At 46.1% G+C, this 23,183-nt stretch overlaps 1 protein-coding gene across 1 annotated transcript in view; it reads left to right on the plus strand.

Annotated features, from left to right (window-relative positions):
- The first annotated feature begins 21,519 nt into the window (after positions 1–21,519).
- Positions 21,520–23,183, plus strand: part of MUS81 (MUS81 structure-specific endonuclease subunit) — a 235,989-nt gene continuing 234,325 nt past the window's right edge. The window contains exon 1 of the mRNA XM_082269643.1: positions 21,520–21,690. Within this exon, the coding sequence (XP_082125769.1) occupies positions 21,556–21,690 (135 nt within the window). The 5' untranslated portion in view covers positions 21,520–21,555. The remainder of the gene's footprint in view (positions 21,691–23,183) is intronic.

Raw genomic sequence — 23,183 nt, forward strand, 5'->3', positions numbered from 1 at the left:
GGTGGGGGGACGTCTCAGTTTCTTCCCGGATACTTGGACCTCACTGTTGCAAGACAGGTGGGTCCACGAGGTAATTCAGTCCGGGTACAAGATAGAATTTAGTTCCCGTCCGCCAGAGAGATTTTTTTCCCTCCAATCTTCAGCTGCCTGCCAGACGGCCTTACGGAGGCTGCAGGAAGCGATTCAGGATATCCTGTCACAAGGCGTGATTGTACCAGTTCCTTATCGGGAACGCTTTCGAGGGTTCCATTCAAACCTGTTTACCGTTCCACGAAAGGAGGGCAAATTGCGTCCGATCTTGGACCTCAAAACTCTGAAATAGAAAACCATAATTTTCAGTTTGTGGCTCTGCCCTTCGGGTTAGCCACAGCTCCAAGAGTGTTCACAAAGATCCTAGCCCCAGTATTGGTTGTTCTAAGGTCCCAGCCCCAGTATTGGTTGTTCTAAGGTCCCGAGGGATATCTCTAATAGGATATCTGGACGATCTATTACTTATAGATCGGTCGGCTTCGGCTCTAAGCCAAAATGTCCTCCAGGCAGTACAGTTCCTAGAATGTCTGGGTTGGATACTTAGCAAAGTCAACATTACAGCCAGTCTAGTGTCTGGAATATCTGGGTCTTCTTGTGGACACGGTACAGGCAAAGATATTCTTGCCAACAAGAAAGGTCACAGAACTGAAGGATCTGGTTTGGTACGTAGTAAGGCTGAAATATCCTTCTATAAGTCTTTGCATGATGTTACTAGGAAGATAGTGTCCGCATTTGAGGCAATTCCCTATGCTCGATTTAAAGCCAGACCCTTACAGAACAACATTCAGTCTACATGGACCGGAAGGGTTTAGTCTCTGGACTGGTCCGTGTCTCTGGTACCAAGAGTACGTCAGAGTCTGAATTGGTGGTTGTTGACCAGATAGCTGGAGAAGGGGAAATACTTTCTTCCAGTGACCTGGAAAGTGGTGATTACAGATGCCAGTCTCTCCGGCTGGGGAGCGGTTCTGGAGGAAGCCACTGTGCAGGGAAAATGGTCCTTGGTAGAGAGACGTCTGTCCATCAACATTCCGGAAATCTGAGCAGTCAGTCAGGCTTTGAAATACTGGACGCCCAGACTTCGGGGTCACCTTGTCAGGGTGCAATCCGACAATGCCACGGCCGTGGCTTATATCAACCATCAAGGAGGTACAAAGAGTCAATCAGCCCAGAAAGAGGTGAATATCATCCTATCCTGGGCAGAGAAGTTTGTGCCATGCCTGACAGCAGTTTTTATTCCTAGAAAAGAGAACTGGCAGGCAGAAATCAATCAATCTGCCTACGTTGGGGGGTCCCAGACATAGATATGTTGGCATCCAGGTTCAATAACAAGTTGAAGAGATTGGTGTCCAGGACCAGAGATCCATTCGCAGTCGTATTGGATGTTTTGGTGTCTCCTTGGGAGGAGTATTCCCTGATTTATGCCTTTCCTCCGGTGCAGCTGATAACGCATCTGTTGTGCAGGATACAGCTAGAGGGGAAAACAGTAATTCTTGTAGCTCCGGCATGGCCGAAGAGGGTTTGGTATGCACAAATACAAAGGTTGGCAGTGACGAGGTCTTGGGCTCTTCCACTGCATCTGGACCTACTCTCTCAAGGTCCGATATTCCACCCTGCTGCACAGTCTAGCTTTCCTTCAAGCAGGGGTAGATATGAAATTAGCCTTGAGCACTATTAAAGGGCAAATTTCAGCCTTATCCGTTTTCTTCCAAGAACCGATCGTTTCCCATTCATTGGTTCAGACCTTCGCCCGGGGAATGTTACGTTTTCTTCCGCCTATGAAGGCACCATTGAGACCTGGGGACCTAAATTTGGTGCTGGCAGTTTTACAAAGACAGCCTTTTGAACCTCTGGGGCAGGTTTCCCTGGTTCTTTTGACCAGAAAACCGGTCTTTTTGATTGCGATAAAGTTCAGCTAGAAGGGTATCGGAACTAGCAGCTTTTTCTTGTAAAAAGCCATTCTTGATTTTTCATCAAAATAGGGTGATTCTACTTCCACACGTAGGTTTTTTGCCCAAGGTGGTGTCATTTGAATCAGGACATTATACTAACTTCCTGTTTTCCAGAAAAGTTATTTCATTCTTTTGTTGTAATGCATGCACTTTTAAGTTTTACTTAGAGGAATCAGCTCAGATTTGTAAGACCGAGAGCTTGTTTGCGCTGCCAGAAGGGCCCAGGAAGGGGTTGGCAGCATCTAAGATCTACGGTTTCTCATTGAATTCGCCAGGTTATTACCCAGGCGTAGGATTTAGAAGGGAAGGTTCCACCGTTTCCTGTAAAGGCACATTATACCATAGGAGTAGGTGCCTCTTGGGCACATCGCCATCAAGCCTCTATGGCTCAGATTTGCAAGGCCGCGACCTGGTCGTCGGTACATACGTTCACTCGTTTCTATCGAGTAGATGTTGGGACCCAGGAGGAATCTGCTTTTGGCCGCAGCGTTCTGCAGACAGCAGTGTAATCCTTTTTTTGTGGTCGGATGGCGGTATTTTTTGGTGTCCCTCTCCCCTCAGATGCATTGCTTTGGGACATCCCATATGTTATAATTTATGGCTCTGTGTACCGTGATGTACCAAAAGAATAATGGATTTTTTAAATACGGACTTACCTGTAAAATCTATTTCTTGAAGTATATCATGGGACACAGAGGTCCCTCCGCTCTTCTATGGGGCATTTATTGCTTGCTACAAAACTGAGGCACTTCTTGTGTGTTAGGGGTTATATAGGGGGTCAGCCTTTCTGATTGGTTGCCAGTGTCCTTCACCTGTAGGTCGCTATGTAACCCATATGTTATGATTTATGGCTCGTTGTCCTGTGATGTACTTCAAGAAATGGATTTTACAGGTAAGTCTAAATTTAAAAAATCCATTATTTTTATTTGTAGGGGCTTTTAGGGGGGTTGAAGCAGGTTAAGTGAGCCTTGTAAATCCCGCAGAAACTTCAATTTAGTAAATTTAATAAATAAGGACCCTTGGTTAAAGTGGACATCCAGGCTTCAGTTTACTGCAGTTAAGCTTCAGCGCTCCCATATTCCTAGTCCTTCCCCTTCCTGTCACTCTGTGGTGCCACAGTCCAATAATTGTCCAATTTTTATATTTGTCACTTTTTCTGTGCTTAAGACCAACTATCAATAACTTCAGGGTATGCCTCCTCCTGTGGTATATCTCACTTTGTTTAGGTCAATGGCGGACCCAAAATGTAGCGAAGTTATGTGTAAAAAAGGAGATAAGTAAAACCAGCCATGACAAAAAGGAAGAAAAAAGGGGACTTACCACCGGTGGGGCTAGGGCTGCGCTGCCTGATCCAGTCCTGGGCAGAAAGATTGTCTTTCTCAAGCGGAGAGTACACTTTTACCTTTTAATTTCATGTTGCTGACACTGCCTTTTGGTTTGAGGTTGGTAGAGAACCCCTTATACTGGGGATTCTGCGTGGCACCGCCGACTTGCTTTAGGCTGGGAATATCCTGGCTCTCCTTGGTGGCTGCTCTCTTCCCTCCGCGTTGTGGACTTTCAAGGCGGCCTCTAAGCTTCATCAACTGGCCCGAGACCCCCTGTTCTTCGCTCTCCACGCCTGACAAAGTACCCCGCCAACACACCGCTAGCACGTAAAGGCCCTTGTCACCTCTCCTCTTCCTCTCTCCTCCCAGCTCTGGGGCTGAGGCGTCTCTCACCCGCCTCTAGCAGCCAGCGTAGCCTGCTGCTCCTAGCTGGCGTATGCAGGTCTGGCGCCGGCCAGCATGCACCCACTCCCCGGGCCACCGCCCGCCGCCTCCGAGGTACTGAATGCGGTCTGTCAGCAACTAGGGGCATTTGGGGAAGGCTGTACCAGCCACCATGGTATACATGCGGTAGGTCAGATTACTCATCTTCGGGATGTGAAGCTCCCGTGCTTAGAGCTGGTTTCTTTCCAGCGCCATTTTCAGGCTCTTCCCTCCGGCCTCGTGTCCGCTGTATATCTATTCTAACATGGACTGGGTAATGTGTTAGGAATGAAAGTATGCCACGTCGTTTTATGGAAATTAAAATGATCAACCTACAGAGGGCTGAATTCAAAGACAACCCTGAAAATCAATGTGAAAAAATGATGCAGTAGGCTAGTGAATTTTGCTGAAATTCCATTGCAGCAACTCAAAATGGTACTCAGTAGTTTGTATGGCCCCCACATGCTTATATGCATGCCTGACAACGTCCTGACATGCTCTTAATGAGACAAGGTATTTCCTCCCTGATCTAGACCAGGGCATCACTGAGCTCCTGAACAGACTGAGGTGGATGGACCGAAACATAATGTCCCAGAGGTGTTCTATTGGATTTAAGTCAGGCGAACTTTGGGGCTATTCAATGGTAACAATTCCTTCATTCCCCAGGAACTGGCTGAATACTCTCGCCACATGAGGCCAGGCATTGTTATGCACTAGGACTCCAGAACCCACTGCACCAGCGTAAGGTCTGACAATGGGTCCAAGGATTTCATCCTGATACCTAATGACCTTTTGGATTTTTAATTTTTTGCTGCCCTGAGCAAGACTAAAATTGGGTGCCCTCCTCCTCGGTAAATTTGCCCCACCCCTTTCTGTTTAGTGGATGTGACTTTTTCCAAAATTGAAGGACTACAAGTCCCAGTATGAACCCCTGAGTGCTCACGAGAGTGGGGGTGGGGGGGGGTTGAAAGAGAGGGGGGGGGTGAGAGAGAGAGAGGGGGGTGAGAGAGAGAGAGGTGGGTGGGAGAGAGAAATGGTGGTGAGAGAATGAGAGGGTGGTGGGAGAGGGGGGTCGAGAGAGGTGGGGTGAGTGAGGGGGGTTGAGAGAGAGGGGGGTGGGTGCAGGAGTTCTGGAAGAGAGAGAGGGGGTGGGAGACCCCCTAGCCCTGCCTGTAGTCCCTCCTGTGCCCCCCAACTGTGGGTAGGTGTGTGTGATGCACCTACCTCTCGCCCAATCTCATCCTCTGGGCCCTTGGTCAGCCTGTCTTCATGTTGCTGTCACAGCTGTAGGCAGGGAGAAGGTTGGAGAAGTGCAGGCTCTGCAATGCGCCTGGGATGCTGCACCCACTGCTGCTCGGGTCAGGGTGGTGGTGGGGGTCTTCTCCTTCCTGGGCTCTCAGTTCTAACCAGCTTCCAGGGCCGCCCACTCGCTGTGTGAAGATGCCATTTCTCAGTAGCAGCTGCGTCTGTCGGCACCGGATTGGCAGATTTAGCTCTGCTGCCCTGCACCCTGCTGCCACCGGACCGGCGGGACTCTCTATGACAAGGGGCTCAATTTGGCAGCTGCTTTGTGCCCCACGAGCACTAAGCATGAGGAGGAGGAAGTTAAATCCTCCTCTGCTTTGAATTATAGGCAGGGCCAGGGACATCACTGGTTGCTAGACGCCAGGCGGCTCTAGCAACCAGTGGCCAGTAGAGTCTCAGGTGGAGGCGGGGCTTTTTTCCACCCCCCCCCCCCTCCTGCAAAGTGCCACCTTAGGCCTGGGCCTTGTCGGCCTAGGCCAGGATACAGCACTGCTAATGGCAGTCAGGGTGCCATTGTCTAGCCTGTAGAGGTCTGTGCGTACTTCTATGTATACGGCTCCCCAGATCATCACTGACCTACCACCAAACCAGTCATGCTGAACGATGTTACAGGCACCATAACATTCTCCGCGGCTTCTCCAGACCCTTTCATGCTGGTCACATGTGCTCAGGGTGAACCTGCTCTCATCTGTGAAAACCAGGACACCAGTGGCGGACCTGCCTATTCTGGTGGCCAGTGCAAATGCCAATCGAGCTCCACGATACTGGGCAGTGAGCACAAGGCCCACTAGAGGATGTGGGGCCCTCAGGCCACCCTCATAAAGTCTGTTTTTGATTGTTCGGTCAGAGACATTCACACCAATGGCCTGCTGGGGGTCATTTTGTAGGCCTCTGGCAGTGCTCATCCTGTTCCTCCATGCACAAAGAAGCAGATACCAGTCCTGCTGATGGGTTAAGGAGCTTCTACAGCCCTGTCAGGCTCTCTTACAGTAACTGCCTGTCTCCTGGAATCTCCTCCATGCTCTTGAGACTGTGCTGGGACACAGCAATGGGACATATTGATGTGCCATCCTGGAGGAGTTGAACTGCACGTGCAACCTCTATAGGGTCCAGGTATCGCCTCATACTACCAGTAATGACACTGGCCCTAGCCAAATGCAAAACTAGTGAAAAACATTCAGAACAGATGAGTAGGAAAAAAAAGGGGCCTCCCCCTGTAAAACCATTCCTGTTTTGAAGGTTGTCTCATTGTTGCCCATCTAGTGCACCTGTTGTTAATTTCATTAATACAAAAGCAGCTGAAACTGATTAACAACCCACTTTGCTATTAAACTGACCAGATCAAAATCCCAGGAGTTTAATTGACTTAATGCTATACTCTGATTACCTCCCTGGCAGTAATCCCAAGTGTGGCTAATCTTCAGTACCAAAAGCGGTAACTCCAAGCCACACTGGGGGTTACCCTGTAGTGAAACTTACCTTGTCCCTACGATCCCCTGATGTACTCCTGCTGTGTCCTCCGTCTTTCTGCTGGAGGACGTCTTCCAGGTTCTAGCTAGACGAGGAAGGGGGATGGACCCGAGCGGGGAAAAAAGAAAAAAAGTACATAAAACATGACATGATACATTGTAATCTGTTAGGATTACATTACTGTATCAAACCATTTCACCTCAGTTTTGTCCCTAGTGCTTTGTCCAGTGCCCTGCCTGCACTTTTACTGTTTTTGTTCCTTTTATTTTTATTTATAATTTTTTATTAATAATTAATTTAATTTATTAATAATTTATTAATCATTTTTACTCACTTTTACTGTTTTTTTCCTAAGAATTATAATCCTACAATATAATACAACAGATTTCCATGCAAAACAATGTACCACTTTGACGTTGACTTTTAATCAGTTTTTATATGGTTGGTTACTAATTTTTGTAATTTTATTGAACAAATTTGAGTGAGCGTGAGTTGGTGTCCCAACTCCCCACACAGATTGAGCCCAGGTGGGGTGTGGGGAGGTGGCTAGCACAGTCCCGGCCGGCTCTTTATTATTTATTGTTTCACTTGTTGCTACAAGTCCATATGCTGCAGCACTGTCCATATATTAGTTGTAATATATGTAATCGTATATCTTTGAAAAGAAAAAGTATTTTTTGATACAGCTATACGTTATATTGGAGTTTGTAATATGTTTTTTTTTTTTTCAGAAAATCAATAAAAATGTATTAAATAAAAAAAAAAAACACTTTGACGTTCAAATATACTGACATAATCAGACCGCCAGAGAGGTTAAAAAGTGTTCCATTAATTTTTTATTAGCAGTGTATTTGAAAAATAATATACAAATTTGACGAGAAATAATTACAGTGCCATCATCTACATACAGAAGGAAAAGGAATAATGTAAATTAAACAGTGTGTGTTTAATATCACTGAGGGCCCTTTCACACGGGCGCTCCTCCGCAAATCATCCTATTTTTTTGCGGATGATTTACGGACATAATGTAAGTCTATGGCATTGAGGACGTCAGCGGAATACCATCTGCTGACATCCGATTTTCTTCCTTTCAGTTCTGTTCCGTTTTTTGGAACGGAACAGAACCCTATTTTTCCTCCGTTCAAAAAACGGAAAGGAAGCAAAATCGGATGTCAGCAGTGTCATCCGCTGACATCCGCAAGGCCCATAGACTTACATTATGTCCGTATATCATCCGCAAACAGATGGGATGATATGCGGCATACGGAGCGGATGACACAAGTGTCAACCGCTCCGTGAAAAAAAAAAAAAAGTCCCGCAGCGGAGCAAAAAACCAGAGCGGCCGTGTGAAAGAGGCCTTAAAGTGCTACATGGGGTTCTTTGCAGTGCTCCAATTTTTAAACTCCTGTTATTCTTTAGTTACAGTAGTTGTGGTACCTGCACTGCTGGTAGTTTCTTCAGTGATCTGCTTATATTCTTTGAGAATATAGGTGATCTTAGTTCATACACGGACCATAGATCCTATCTGTAATTTGATTATGTACTTTCAGACTGATAATATTTTAATTAAAGAGGAGGAATGTTGTTTTAAAGGGTGAAGATCCTCTTTAGCTATACATTTTAGGCTGCTGTTACAAATGTAATCTACACGTTCTTCTCCAGTGTACTTCAATAGGCAACATCTTTGAATTTCTCTCTAAAACCCCTGCTATAGTCCAGACAATGTGCAGCTGTGTTTTTTAATACTCAATTTATAGAATGATTTTCTAGCGGTCGCATTAGGGACTCATTTACACTGCAATTCTTGCTTTTAGTGTGTGGTGCCGTGTGTTTGTAATGTGTTTGTAGTGCGTTTTTGCTATTTTCTTTTCCTGCGTTGCAGTTACATGCGTGAGTTACATGATGAGTTCATGTGTGTTCCAGTGTATTTACTTGTGAAAAAAATGCAGCATGCTGTACTTTTTTTTTAAACTGACATGGAGTCACTACAATACTGGGCTAATTGAAACTTATTTTACATTTACATTTTTCTAGCATATGCCTTTGTACTGTGTTTAGACACACAATTGACTGCATCTGGTGTAAATGAGCCCTAAGTGCATGCCAGAGAATGTAGCATTTTATTTTCCATAGGCCTAGAGACACAGTTTCCTTGTTTTGCTGCACAAACGCCTTTCATAGACTATTCGGCAGTACAGTCAGAAAGCTAGCACAAGTTATTTTTGAACTTGTGGAAAAATGTTCAAAACTTGTTATTTTTACTGAGCGACATGTCCATGTCAGGAATGTGAGTCTAGAGATCATAGAAGCCTAAGCAATTCAATGAAAAGGAGCCAAGTCAGTACAGCATAAGGGAAATTATACAGTGTAAAGTCATCAGAGTTATGAGTAGGAATGGGCTCTGTGTTCGAGTCAATGCTAAGTTCAACTGGAACATCAGCTGTTTGTGTGTTCGCTGAACACACAAACAAATGGGGCACTCGGCGGGAAGTTTTTCCTGCCAATGAGTGCCCCACAATACACTGGGCTGTTGCAGTGCATTGATTGCTAATGATTGGCCAAAGCATGCACCTGACCTGTATGCTTTGGCCAATCACAGCACAATGTACTGTTAGAGCCATGATTGGCCAAAGGCAGACTGCTTTTGGCCAATCATGGCTCACACTATATAAGGCTGTTGTCTACACGGCAGCTGTGTATAGTTTGTGACAATAGAGATTAGGCAAGTAGTAAGTGGATAGTGAGTTTAGTCAGTTTAGTGCAGTCATTGTAGTGTACTGAATACTCCACGTTTAAAATGTTGTAGTATGTTGTAGTCCTGGGTCCACTCTTGATGCTCCCCAGGTTTGGTGTTCCTGTCACTTTTGGTTTGTGAGCAGTGCCATGGCAAGCAGACCAAGATTTCCCATAGACACTAATGGTAAAGACAGGGAGCAGTGCCGTGTCAAGCTGACAATATTTCTCTTTCGTTCATTGACAGACACAGCTCCAGATCTTATTGACCCTTGGGTTTATGCTGCCCCCTACAGGAGTAGGACACTAGGTGCAAAAAAGTTTGACTACGCCTAAGGTAGTCCCAGGGGGCATACTCCCACTTCCTGCTGTAGGTCTTCAGTTTTTTCTGCCTAATCAGGAGTAAGGACCTAGTTCCTTGCTGGGATCTCTGGTCCTAGCATTTTTTCCTTTGTAAACGGAATTTCTATTTTTTCTTCTTTTATTATTTTCTGTTCCTGTGAGAATTGCAATCAATTCTGTTCCTGTGAGAACTACAATCAACTGCTGGACTGGGTAATGCACTGGATATCCTAGATCCTTATGGTCTTTCCAGTCTAGTCAGCAAGCGTGACCTGAACGTAGCTTCGCGCTAGGTTGGGCACGACATAGCCCCACTGGACAGGGGCTGGCTGGCAAGTTAAACGCCTCTTAAGGACGCATAGCCCTGATCACGGCCCTGGTCACGACATGAGTCGCAGCGTGCCTCTGGCCTGCAGCACCCCATTCCAAGATGGTGCAGTGGTCTGCCTGGAACTGTGCCCGACTGGTCCCAAGGTGTGGTGAATGGTGTTCTCCCTACAACTTGGTGTTTTTTTCTGGGTGGACGTGGGCCCCTCCCTGGGTTGGTTGTGCCCCCAAGTGCCCTTCCTTCTCTCATGTTGCTCCCCCTCACTATCGGGGTCTCTCTGCGTACCAACCCCCATTCACCCAAGCCTAGCCCCCCCTTCCCCTGGCTGCACAAACACGTTTTTTGGGGGGGTCCCTAGCGTGGTCCCCCCTTACTGTCCAAGTGTACCTGGGGGTCCCAGGAGCCATGTGGGCGCCGCGTGTAGCCGCCATTTTGCTGTGGAGGCCTGTATGTATAATTGGCGGCCATGTTTGAGTAGTCTGGCGGCCATTTTCTTGTAGTTTCCCATTGCTATCACACGGTGGCCATGTTTTTGATGCCTATCGAGCAGTGAATCGGCAGTGGGCCTATAGTGGCAGTTCCTGTACTTCCTCTTTCTCTTTGATCGCCGCGCGGCGTGCAGCCTGGCTCTATGGCTCTGCATCTGAGGAGGGGGTGGTGAGTTCTGTTGGTGCTAAACGGCTCCCTCTTTCTGTTATAGGTCTTTGGTGCGCTGGGACTTGTGGTGCCGCTGGTGCAGCAGTGGGGGGGATTTTTTGACAGCAATATTTACACTTTTTGCTGGCGGTCCTCAGGTTAACCATGGATTCCCTGGAGCACATGTCACCACCTCACCCCCTCTCAGAGGCTGCGGGGCCCGCGAGATCCCAGTCCGCCTTATATGCTATGATGACAGGCCTGCAGTCACTGATGTCCAAAGTAGATATGTCCCTACAAAATAGGATGAGCAAAAAGCGTCCTCCGCCTTCACCTGCATCCTCTGTCTCCTCAGATTCTGAGGTGGATTTGGCCGCCGACAATGCAAGTCACTCTACTGGGTCTGCGTCCATGCACCGAGTGCTCTGATGGTGAGGATGATTCCTCTTCCACTACAGCCGCACATGAAAAAGCGCTAGTGAATGCGCTGATTGTATCAGTGCGGGAAACTTTGAAACTGGAGGACGCAGCTACTGCTGCATCGGCTGCGCAGGTGCAATTTGGTACCCGCAGGGCCTCCAAAGCGACAAAGGGGTTTCCCTTTCCCGCCTATTTTGGCAACATTGTCGCCAGTGAATGGGGTTCCCCCAAATGCACTGTTGGGGTCCCTAAACGCTTCGCTAGAAGGTATCCCTTTAAAGAGTCCCTGTTAAAAAAACTGACAGTACCACCTGTTGTTGACTTGCAGGTTTTCAGGTTGAATAAAGCCACCCTTCTCCCAGCGGAGGACTCTCCGTCCTTTAAAAACCCTTTTGACAAGAGAGCTGAATCTCTTGTCAGATACCTTTTTACCATGGTCGGTTCCATTCTGCAGCCAGTTTTTGCCATAACCTTTGGTTTCCCAGACTTTAACAGAATGGCTAAGCTCCTGCGCCAGGATTTGGAAGGGAGACAACCTCCTCCTGACCTGGCGAAGCTGGCGGGCATGTTGGTCCAGGGGTTGCAGTATATCTGTGATGCCTCTCTGGATGCAGTTAGCCTGTAAGGTGTCCTTGACAGCAGTGACTCTTGGCTGCATGATATGGCTGAACTACTGGTCTGCGGACCAGGCTTCCAAGAAAGTATTGACTGATCTCCCTTTTGTAGGAGACCGTTTGTTCGTAGCTTCGATGGATGAGATCATTAAATCATTAAGGGGCTTACAGGAGGTAACAGTACTCTGCTTCCACAGACTACCAGGAGCAAAAAATCTTGTCGCAAACGTGGCCCTTTCTTCTCGGCCCATAAGCGGTCTTTTTGTCCCTTGGGATCTAAGGACCAGGGATCAAAGTCAGCCCGTAACCCCGCAGGGGGTTCCAAGAGGCCCTGGCCGAGTAATTTGAACGTGGGTTCCTCCGGGACTGCAGACAAGCCTGCTTCTACCTGAAGGGGCGCCCTCACCCGTATCTGGGGTGGGGGGACGTATTTGCTTCTTTCCGGCTCCATGGACCTCCTTGATTCAAGACAAATGGGTCCACGAGTTGATTCAGTCCGGTTACAAGATCTAGTTCCGGTCCTTGCCTCCGGCAAGGTTCTTCCTTCCAACCTGTGTTTGGGTCTAGATTGCCTACGAGGTCTTCTTGGGGCGGTACAGGATCTGCTTTCACAGGGGGTCATTGTACCGGAATCGGAACGCTTTCAGGGATTTTATTCAAATCTAGTTACTGTTCCCAGGAAGGAAGGCAAGGTCCGTCCAATTCTGGACCTCAAGTCATTGAAACACCTTTTGCGGGTTCAGAAATTTCGAATGCAGTCCATTCACACAGTAGTTGATTTCCTGGCCTCTATCGATATCAAGGACGCTTACCTTCATATTCCAATATATTTCGGGCATTAGCGGTTCCTTCAAAAAAACAAAAAGATTTCCAGTCACAACTTACTAACCAGCCAGCGACCAACCAAATTCACCTGTCTAACAGTATGCGTTAAAAACAGGGGTTTGGTTGCACACATTTGCAAATACATGCGTAAGCTGCAGGCCCCGACAAGGCACCCTGTGATCTGCAGTCCCTAACTCTACAATTTAAAGAGTCTCTACAATGTGAGCACATACATTTAATGGGATAGATGGAGGACAGGTGACTAGAGGGAGCCCACCTCTCCTTAAAGGCACAGGGTCACACTGAACACCCAGCACATCGGACAATGGCGGCAAAGGTGTCAGTGCGTTGCCTGGCTCAATATAGATATCAATAATGTAAAAAGTGGTCACCGCCTCCACCTATAACTGGTCTTAGTGGTAAGGAGCACTGGAAGGGCAGACGCAGATCAAAAAAACGAAGAGATTTCCAGCCACAACTTACCAACCAGCCAGCGACCAACCAAATTGACCTGTCTAACAGTATGCGTTAAAAACAGGGGTTTGGTTGCACACATTTGCAAATACATGCGTAAGCTGCAGGCCACGACAAGGCACCCTGTGATCTGCAGTCCCTAACTCTACAATTTAAAGAGTCTCTACAATGAGAGCACATGCATTTAATGGGATAGATGGAGGACAGGTGACTAGAGGGAGCCCATCCCTCCTTAAAGGCACAGGGTCACACTGAACACCCAGCACATCGCACAATGGCGGCAAAGGTGTCAGTGCGTTGCCTGGCTCAATATAGATATCAGTAATGCAAAAAGTGGTCATCGCCTCCACCTATAACTGGTCTTAGTGGTAAGGAGCACTGGAAGGGCGGACGCAGATCAAAAAAACAAAGAGATTTCCAGTCACAACTTAACTACCAGCCGGCGACCAACGAAATTGACCTGTCTAACAGTATGCGTTAAAAACAGGGGTTTGGTTGCACACATTTGCAAATACATGCGTAAGCTGCAGGTCCCGACAAGGCACCCTGTGATCTGCAGTCCCTAACTCTACAATTTAAAGAGTCTCTACAATGTTAGCACATGCATTTAATGGGATCCATTCGCTTTGTCATGGGCGAGGAGCACTATCAATTCGTGGCATTACCCTTTGGTCTCACCTCAGTTCACAGAGGTTTTGTGCCTGGTGTTAGCATTGCTAAGGCAGAAGGGGATTGTGGTACTGGGGTACTTGGACGATCTCCTTCTGCGAGCAGAGTCTCTGAATGCCTAACAGACAGTCTGGACATTTTGGTGCGAACTCTGCAAGAGTTCGGATGGAAACTGAATTTCCAAAAATCTGTTCTGGTCCTGTCCACCAACCCGGACTGTCTCGGCCTGACCCTGGACAAGGCCTCAGCTCGGGTGTTTCTTCCGGAGGTGAAACTCCAGAAATTGCAGGATGCGATATGGTCATCTCCCAGGACTTGTCTGCAAGTGCTTGGCTTGATGGTCTCCATCTTTGAGGCGGTACAGTTTGCTCAGTTCCATACCAGATCTCTGCAAAAGGAGATTCTTGCCAAATGGAACAAGAACCCACAGTCTCTAGACAATCTGATCCTGTTGAGCCGGGGTACGAGGGGATCCCTGATCTGGTGGCTCTTCTCTCTGGTGTTTCGACAGGGAAAATCCTTTCTCCCCTGTACTGGACGGTGGTCAACACAGATGCCAGCCTGTCTGGATGGGGAGGTGTCTTGGGCATGGATTGTGCTCAGGGGGTTTGGTCTCTGAAGGAGTCCAGCCTGCCGATCAATATCCTGGAAATTCGGGGGATCAGGCTTTGCCCGACCCAATGGATTGATCATCTGCAGGGGTGCCTGGTAAGGATTCAATCGGACAATGCTACGGCCGTGGCATATGTCAATCATCAAGGGGGCACCAAAAGTGCCCTAGCAGCCTGGGAAGTAGGCGGCATTCTAAGGTGGGCAGAACATTTTGTTTCAGCCATCTTTGCCTTGTATATTCTAGGGGTAGAAAATTGGCAGGCAGACTACCTCAGTCAGCAGACGTTGGATCAGGGAGAATGGTCTCTCCATCCAGAGGTGTTTCATCAACTGTGTCTCTGGTGGGGGACTCCCTAAGTGGACCTTTTGGCCTCTCGTCTCAGCAGGAAGGTGAGGAGGTTTGTAGCATGGTCTCAGGATCCTCTGGCCGACGCCACAGACGCTCTGGTGGCCCCTTGGGGCCAATATTGTCTGATATATACGCATTTCCTCCGATAACTCTTCTGCCGGGACTCCTGAGAAGAATCGAGGTAGAAGGGATTCCAGTCATCCTAGTGGCCCTGGACTGGCGTTGCAGGTCTTGGTACGCAGACCTGGTATGGCCGGTTGCCGATGACCTTGGCCCCCCAAAGCACCTTGTCCCCATGTTCATATGTTGATGGGCAAGGGCCTCTTCCCAACAACCCTGGGCTGTGGTTGTGGGGGTCTGCGGGTGGAGGGCTTATCAGAATTTGGAAGCCCCCTTTAACAAGGGGGCCCCCAGATCCTGGACCTAATATAAATGGGTATTGGGTACATCGTACCCCTACTAATTCACCAAAAAAATTTAAAAACCAGAGGAAACAGTTTTTGACAGGTCCTTTATTAAAAAGAAAACAAAATAGTGTTCCTAGATGTAAACCCATCATCAATCACGACGCTCGTCAGACCCGAAAAATAGAAAAAAAATTAAACGCTTTTCCGCCATATGCCTGATCTTCGGCTTTGACGGTTCTTTTATAGGCAAGGGGCGGAGCCAACCGGCTATGTCACCTGGTGGCACTGCCCCTTCCGACATCACATGACGTCATGTTACGTCAGAAGGGGCGGTGCCCCCAGGTGACGTAGCCGAGTGGCCCTGCCCTATAAAAGAACTGTCAAAGCTGAAGATCGGGCATACCGCGGGTAGCCTCTTAGGAGGCAAAGCGTTTTTTTTTCTTCTATTTTTTGGGTCCGGCAGGGCGTCGTGATTGACGATGGATTTACATTGAGGGACACTATTCTTTTTCTTTTTAATAAAGCATTTTATCAAAAACTGTTTCCTGTGGTTTTTACACTCTTTTGGTGAATGGGTGGGGATCTGAGGGGCTTCCAGGGAAACCTTGTTAAAGGGGGCTTCCAGATTCCGATAAGATCCCCCCACCCGCAGACCTGATAATCACTGCCCAGGGACAAGTTGCTTTGGGGTGTGAGGGGGGCAGAGCCCCCCTGCCTCAAAGCACCCACCCCCCTATGTTGAGGGCAAGTGGCTTGGTATTGTTTAGGAGGGGGGGCGCTCACTCGTCTCCCCCCTTTCCTGACCTGCCAGGCTGTATGCTCAGATAAGGGTCTGGTATTGATTTCAGGGGGGACCCCACGCTGTTATTTTAAAAAAATGTTGGCGTGTTTGGCCGTTTTTTTTTTCTCTTTTTTTTTTCTTTTATCTGTATTGCCGGGAGCCGACAATACATTACAGCCGCGAGCAAGTTTAAATTACATTTTTTCCTTTAGAAATATCAGTATTGCTGCAGCAGGCTCCATACATCGTACAGATGCGCCACTTTACAGGCACATCAGGGGGACCCCCCAGGCACGATATTTGAAGGAATTTTTCATTTTTATTGTTGCACTTTAAGCATCATTAAAAACCATTGCTCCTTTAAAAACTATTGTTTAAAAAAAAATTGCGTTGAGACATGTCCCCCAGGGCAGTACCCGGGTCCCCATACACTTTTTATGTCAAAAACTTGCATATAAGCCTTTAAAATGAGGACTTTTGATTTTTCATGTTCGTGCCCCATAGACTTTAATAGAGTTCGCATGTTCGCTAGAACTTATTCCCTGTTCGAGATGTACTGGTGCGAACCGAACTGGGGGTGTTCAACCCATCCCTAATGATGAGACTGATAGAATATATTTCTATAGGAAGATAAGAGTAACAACTGTGCTCTCTTATACATTCCTATTTAGTGCAAGTACTAGCTGTCCAAGCAGCATAAAACGCAGTATAAAGCAAGATGTATACCTTGTCCCTTTGTAACCTTATTTGGCCAACCACATTGTAAAGATATTATGAGTGATATACAGTAAGGGGGATATCTTTGCATATCTCATTGTTTACTATTGAGGTTAAAATAGGAAAGGTATTATATCCATACATTTCACTTCTGCCCTAAAGTGATACTAAAGGGCTTCTAAGGCCTTAGGGTTTTTATTTTTTAATTTAAGGCATTTTTGCATTTAAGTGATTGTAAAGTCTCGTTTTTTGTTGGTTAAAAATATCAAACATGTTATACGTACCTGCTCTGCAAAGTGGTTTTGCACGGAGTGGCCCAGATCCTCCTCTTCTCAGGTCCCTCTTCAGCTTTCTTGGCCCCTCCCGAGCCGAGCCTCACCCCCCCGTGTCCATTGAGACACGGAGAAGCCGCCTGGCCCTGCCCCCTCTCTCTCCTCTATGGCTCACTGAATTTAATTGACAGTAGCGGAAGCCAGTGGTGCCGTTCTACCATCTCAGCCAATGAGGAGGAATGGGCAGCCGAGGCACTCCTGCAACATCGCTGGATAGAGATGGGCTCAGGTAAGTACGAGGGGGGCTGCTGCACAGAGAAGGTTTTTTTTTCTTAATACATGGAATGCATTAAGATAAAAAAAACCTTCTGACTTTACAACCACTTTAAAGTAAAAAACCTTCTATGCTACATGTGCAGCATGGGCCAGCCCCCCTATATACTTACCTGAGCCCAATTTTGATCCAGCGATGTGCATGAGAGTAGAGGCTCTCTCTGCTCTCACCCTCCTCACTGGACAGGTTGATAGCAACTGGAGCCATTGGCTCCTGCTGCCGTCTTTCAAATTATTTGACGAGGGATCGGGGTGGGGCCGAATTGCACTGTCTGTGTCAAAGGATGCAGACAAGGCAGCTCAGGAGCAAGCCCAAACAAGTGCCCCCATAGGAAGCAGCTTTCTGTGGGGGCACACGTCGAAGAGGAGGAGCCAGGAGTGCCAGCGGAGAACTCCAGAAGAAAATGATTGGGGCTGCTCTGTGCAGTAACATATTAAACTTTATTGGTTTTTTTATTTAACGTTATTACTATGACAAGGAGTTAACAAACCCCCATAAAATAGCATTGGGCAGATGAAAGGTAGTCTTTATGGAGATATTGTCTTTTTGGTCTTAAAGACTCCAATGTCTACCCTTCCCTAAAAAGAATGTACCTGAGCAGAGAAATGCTCTGTTACATGCTTCCCTGGCCTTATCAGCCAGAGAATAACAGCTCTGAAAATTGGCAAATTTATTGTTGCTTCTGGTTACATTCTGGGCAGTGAAGATCGAACGGATGTTCTTCTGTCTCTTTCCTGGCTGCCATGTTGCCATGTAAGCCATGATCATTAAAATGAAAAGATAGAAATGCTTGAAATATATCACTCTTACATAGTTACATAGTAGGTGAGGTTGAATAAAGACAATAGTCCATCCAGTTCAACCTGTGTAGGTGTGTGTGGCCGTAATCATCTCGCATACCCCTGAATGTTCTGATTCTTGAGATGTACGTCTACGTCTAAGAGTCTTTTAAAAGCCACCATACTTCCCGCAGAAACCACTTCTTGTGGTAGAGAATTCCACAATCTTGTAGCCCTAACAGTAAAGAACCCCCCTCGTTGCCTCAGTCTCATTGAATGCCCTCTAGTCCTCATGCAATCCTTCCGACTGAATAGCTTTTTTTCTATGCTCTCTGCACTCTGTGTGTAATGAATCTATATAACTTTTTGAATTGAATTGCTGAAATAAATTAACTTTTTAAAGAATTTCAAATTTTTTAAGATGCACCTGTACTTTAAAGAGAAGCTCCCTCAAAAAAATTAAAAGTCAGCAGCTACAAATACTGTAGCTGCTGACTTTTAGTATAAGGACACTTACCTATCCAAGGATCCAGCAATGTCCTCACTGGAGCCGATTTGGGTGCATGCCTAGGCATCTCACGTAACAGAAACACTGTGCACATTCCTACTGTGCATGCGTGAGCCGCGCTGCACCTTGTGAATGGTCCTATGGCCTTCTGGAAGGGGGAGGGGGGGTCAGTCAAACTTTCGACTCAGATTGCAGCGGCGATCTGAGCCGGGAGCGGGAAAACAGGTACCCGCTCCCCCTCCAAAAAGTGCTAAATGTGGCAGTGGAGAGGGAATATGCAAACAAGCAGAACTTCCCCTTTTGGGTGAAATTCCGCTTTAAGCTGCATTTTCTTTCTACTTTACCTACATTGCAGTAATGGGAATCTAAGGAAATTCTTCATATAAGGGAGATGTTATCTTCAGAAGTTTTCTCCAGTGGCAAGTTTAGACCACCAGTTCTCCTCAGAGATGGAGTTGTAAATGCTTTGTGCCAAACTCAAATACAAGTTCTAGACAGATGCATGAATTTGGCGCACACGGCGCCACCTTTTAGAACACCCATGAGACACTTTTGAAAACTCTGTCTAAGCCTCTTTATGAACTCCTGGGAGTGTGTATTTCTATTTAAACTTGTTTTGGTCTTCCTTTGACTGTTAGGGTTATCTTTCCAGTTCTTTCGAAAGTGTTCTCTCTCTCTTTCCTTTGTTGACCATGGTTAGGTAGCCAGTCCTTTTTCTGACTAAAAATTCTTGTTCATATCACCCTTCTGGTTGGTTCAGGTTGACCAGCTTCACACTTTTTGTCTATGGTTAGTTTCTCTCTCTCTCTCACTGATTTAGAAACCTTTCTCTTGGGGCTTGGGCATGAGGTGTAGTTCTCTATCTTCACTTGGTCTGCTTAGTTCTCCTTACCAGGTGCAGGGGTTGGGCTTCATCTGGTGTTCTCTTTGAGTATGGGTCTCCTAGGTGGCTTTTGAGCTGTTGGCATTCCTCCATTTTTATTCACATTGGGTAGAGCTGCACGATTCTGGCCAAAATGAGAATCACGATTTTTTAGCTTGGAATAAAGATCACGATTCTCTCACGATTCTCTGTGTAACAAAAAAAAATTGGGATAACTTTACTGTTACGTTTTTTTTTTTTTTTTTTATTCATTAAAGTCTATTAATTGCGTTTGAAAGACTGCTGCGCAAATACAGTGTGACATAAAATATTACAACAATCACCATTTTATTCTGTAGGGTCTCTGCTAAAAAAATATATAAAATGTTTGGGGGTTCTAAGTACTTTTCTAGCAAAAAAAACTGATTTTAACTTGCAAGCAACAAGTGTCAGAAAAAGGTTTAGTCTTTAAGAGGTTAAACTTCCTTTCTCCCTGGCAGAGGGAAGGAAAAGATACAATGTAATCATTTTGTTTATAGTTACTGGGAGACTTAATGCTGATAGGCGTTTGCGGGAGGCTTTTTTTTTTTTTTTCCACAGCGGTTCTCTCTGCTCCCTCACAGCAATGCAGCTATGCAAAGAATCGAGCATATGTCAGGTTTAGATCGTCTGGGGGGTGAATCGAGATCGCGATTTTCATACGATTAATCGTGCAGCTCTAACATTGGGCATGCGTGCATCTGTTTTCTGTTGCCCACCCTTTGCTTGGACTGCTTTTGGACATCCTGACAGTTAATGACTTCTTGTGTCCCTGGATGAGAAAGAAAACAGGATGTGTGCCTGCACCGTTAAATCTTTTTCATCTAAGTTTATGATTACGTTGTTAAAGCGGAGTTCCACCCTAGTTATACATTTTTTTATAAAAATACCCCCGGGACAGTCAGGGCTAGTACATTCCACAATGGCTAGCCTCTGATCTGTCCCGGGTTGCACTTACCTTTCAGGAGAAATACTTACCTTGAAATTGTCTTCTCCAGCGCTGCCATCTCGGGTGTGGGCAGCTTGAAGCCAGCGCGATCCTCTTCCGCGTCCTCTTCGGTCCTCTTCCTCCTTCTTCGGTCCCACGATGCACTGCACCGGCCCCGACGTCACTTCCGGGTCGCGCGCGTCATCCCTCCACAGCTTCTGGGCATGCCCAGAAGCTGTTTAGAAGGGAATGACGCGCGCGCCCCGGAACTGACGTCGGGGCCGGTGCAGGCGCAATGATTCCTGGGAGCGATGACGTTCAGCTCCCAGGAATCATTGCAAAAGCCAGGAAGTGACGAATCGCCGTGGCCGCCGAGGGGAGGAAGAAGGAAGTAAGGTGAGTATATTTTCTCTAAAAGGTAAGTGAAAAAAAAAAAAAATTGCGATTATCCATTTGTTTTTCAGGTGACCGGGAGCGAGAAGATGGAGGTAAGTATAAATTTCGGGTGGAACTCCGCTTTAATACCACTTGCTACAAAACTGAGACATGCTCATTGGGGGGAGTTCAATTTTGTATTGTCTGTCGGTATTCAATCTTCCTGAAGGCAGCAGCATAACCCAAAAGTTAATAACCTCCCGTGTTCCTCACTTGACTCATTTTACAATGATTACAAATTTTAAAACTATTTTTAATAGTACCATAGTACTTCTTTAAAACCCATCTCAAACAAAACTCCCTAAAACTATTCTCTCCTGCCCCCCTTAATTCGTTCAGCATTTTATAAAACGTGTTGGAGCACTTTTATAAAATCTATTTATATAAATCTGCTGTCTGTGTCCCTCCTTGGCATTATTTTTTAAACAGGGTGAAAGAAAAATAAATGAACAGGTTCCTCTATCCAAAACGAGTAGGATAGAGGAACTCCCCTCCCTCCCTCACCAGGACATTGTATTCTGACTCTGGCTCCTCCTCCTGTCAGAATAAACTGATCAGCAGCTGCAACCACCGATCGAGAAACGTTTTTCCAACTTGTCCGTTTGAAAGGAGTTAGTCTGGCGACTGACTTCTTTCAATCAGGGAGGGCCACACACTGATCGAAATTCAGTTGGTCCCTGCTGAACCACCCAAATTTCGATCTGTCTTTGGCCACCTTGAGAGCGGGAAATCCATAATCCAGTAATTCAGATACAGCATGTCTGCTTCGTGTACTCCTCTTGTATTAAAGTCATCGCTCTGGTCCATCTTCTGGATCCTGACTGCTGCATAAAAATGTTATACTAGTTAGAAAACTGCCATCTGCCCATATCTGCTCTGATTTATACTTCTATAAAACTCTGATGTTGTTAGTCAATGTAAATTATGTTTGTGTCACTCTTTCTGCAGAAAATGCCAATCAATAGCTGAAACTTTTTAAAGGATAGAAGATGCCAGGCCCAGTCACATTTGGACGCAAACGTCCTTTACCTCCTTGTCCAAACCCTCTCTTCCTGAAATGGCTGACAGAGTGGCGAGATTCTGCTGCTGAGAAGAGCTTGAAAACACAGTTTGTATACCAAAAGGTAAGCTGTGCTGAACATTTGTTCATAAAACCTCTTTTGTGTCTGAAAGAAGAAAAACGAAAATGCGCTGTTCTATCTTTTTCAGTGTAATCATCCTACATGCTGTCAGATGAACATTAAGCTGGGTGCACACTATAAGTCTTTTTATTGTTCAGCCCCCTGAAAAAACTTACAGATCGCCGTACTAACACATTCAATGTTAGTGCGGTGATCTCCCTGCGGAGCTATTGTGTTCTGACAGGGGGAGCTTCCCCCAACCACCAGAACACATTAATCAGCACTTGCAGCCATTGGCTTGTAACGCTGATCGGATGCTGGTTTTTAAGCATGCTTGTTCGACTGAAGCCATTCATGAGACTGGCTTATGTTGGACAGGGAGCTGTACACATGGGCTGAAAGTCAGCCAGTTCCTGCAAAACTGACCATTTTTTGGACGATTTTTGGCCCGTGTGTATGCAGCCTTAGGCCATGTGCAGCCAAAGGTACTTGGCTGGAGTCCGGTGCGTGTCTGTTGGCTGGTTCAGGTGTGATTCAGGTCCAAATTTTTGCCTGAATTCGCACCTGAACCGGACCCAAACACGCACAAGACCCTTTTGAAATCCGCTCCGCGGCTGCCCTAGACCTGTGTGCATTGCCTGCATTGAGAGAGGGTGACACATGTACATGAACCTATCCTTATTGTAGATTACACAGCAAATTAATTTTATATATGCAGCATCTTTGTGGAGAAATGCCCTGTTATGAATTTCTGTACTAATCACTGTCATTTCAGCAGGGCAAGCACTGATCCATGTGAATATCATGGATTGTTGGTGAGAGCTTTTAGGGTTCTTTTTTTAATCACTTGACATGGCGCTATAAGTGCCTCCATTTGACATCAATAGCCTTTTTTTTTTTTTTTTATTCATTTAGGCCTCCCCTCGCCTACATTTTTCAACATTTTGTTTAATGAACTTAAAAGTAAGTAGGAAGGCAGTGAGCAGAGCATATGTGTGGAACTTTATAAGGCCCCTTTCACACATACGGACCGTTCATTTAATCAGTTCAGTCATGTTTTTTTGTCATTCCTTTTTTTTTCAATCAACATCAGTTTTTCATCTGTATTCCATCCTTCTTTATCAGTTTTTTATCCTTTGTTATCAGTTTTTCATCCTTTGTCATCCATTTTTACCCGTTGTCATCCATTTTAAATCTGTTTTTCATTCGTTGTCATTCATTTTAATCCGTTTTTCATCCAAACCATTTTGTTAACGGATGAAAAATAGGGGTTTCATCTGTTCAAAAAAAACAGATGTTAACGGAAGCGGATAAAATAGAATGTAAATGAATGATCATCCATTTACATCCATTTTTCTATAGGAATGCATTGATGTCTGTTTTACATCCATCAACGGATGGATGAAAAAAGGAAAAAACAGACAGTGTGTATGAAAGAGGCCTAATTGCTTTTATGCAGTGCAGGGAGTAAAGCATTAAAACTACACCCTGGGGCA

The sequence above is a fragment of the Pelophylax lessonae genome, assembly GCF_965119305.1.
Source record: "Pelophylax lessonae genome assembly, chromosome: 10".
Taxonomy (NCBI): domain Eukaryota; kingdom Metazoa; phylum Chordata; class Amphibia; order Anura; family Ranidae; genus Pelophylax; species Pelophylax lessonae.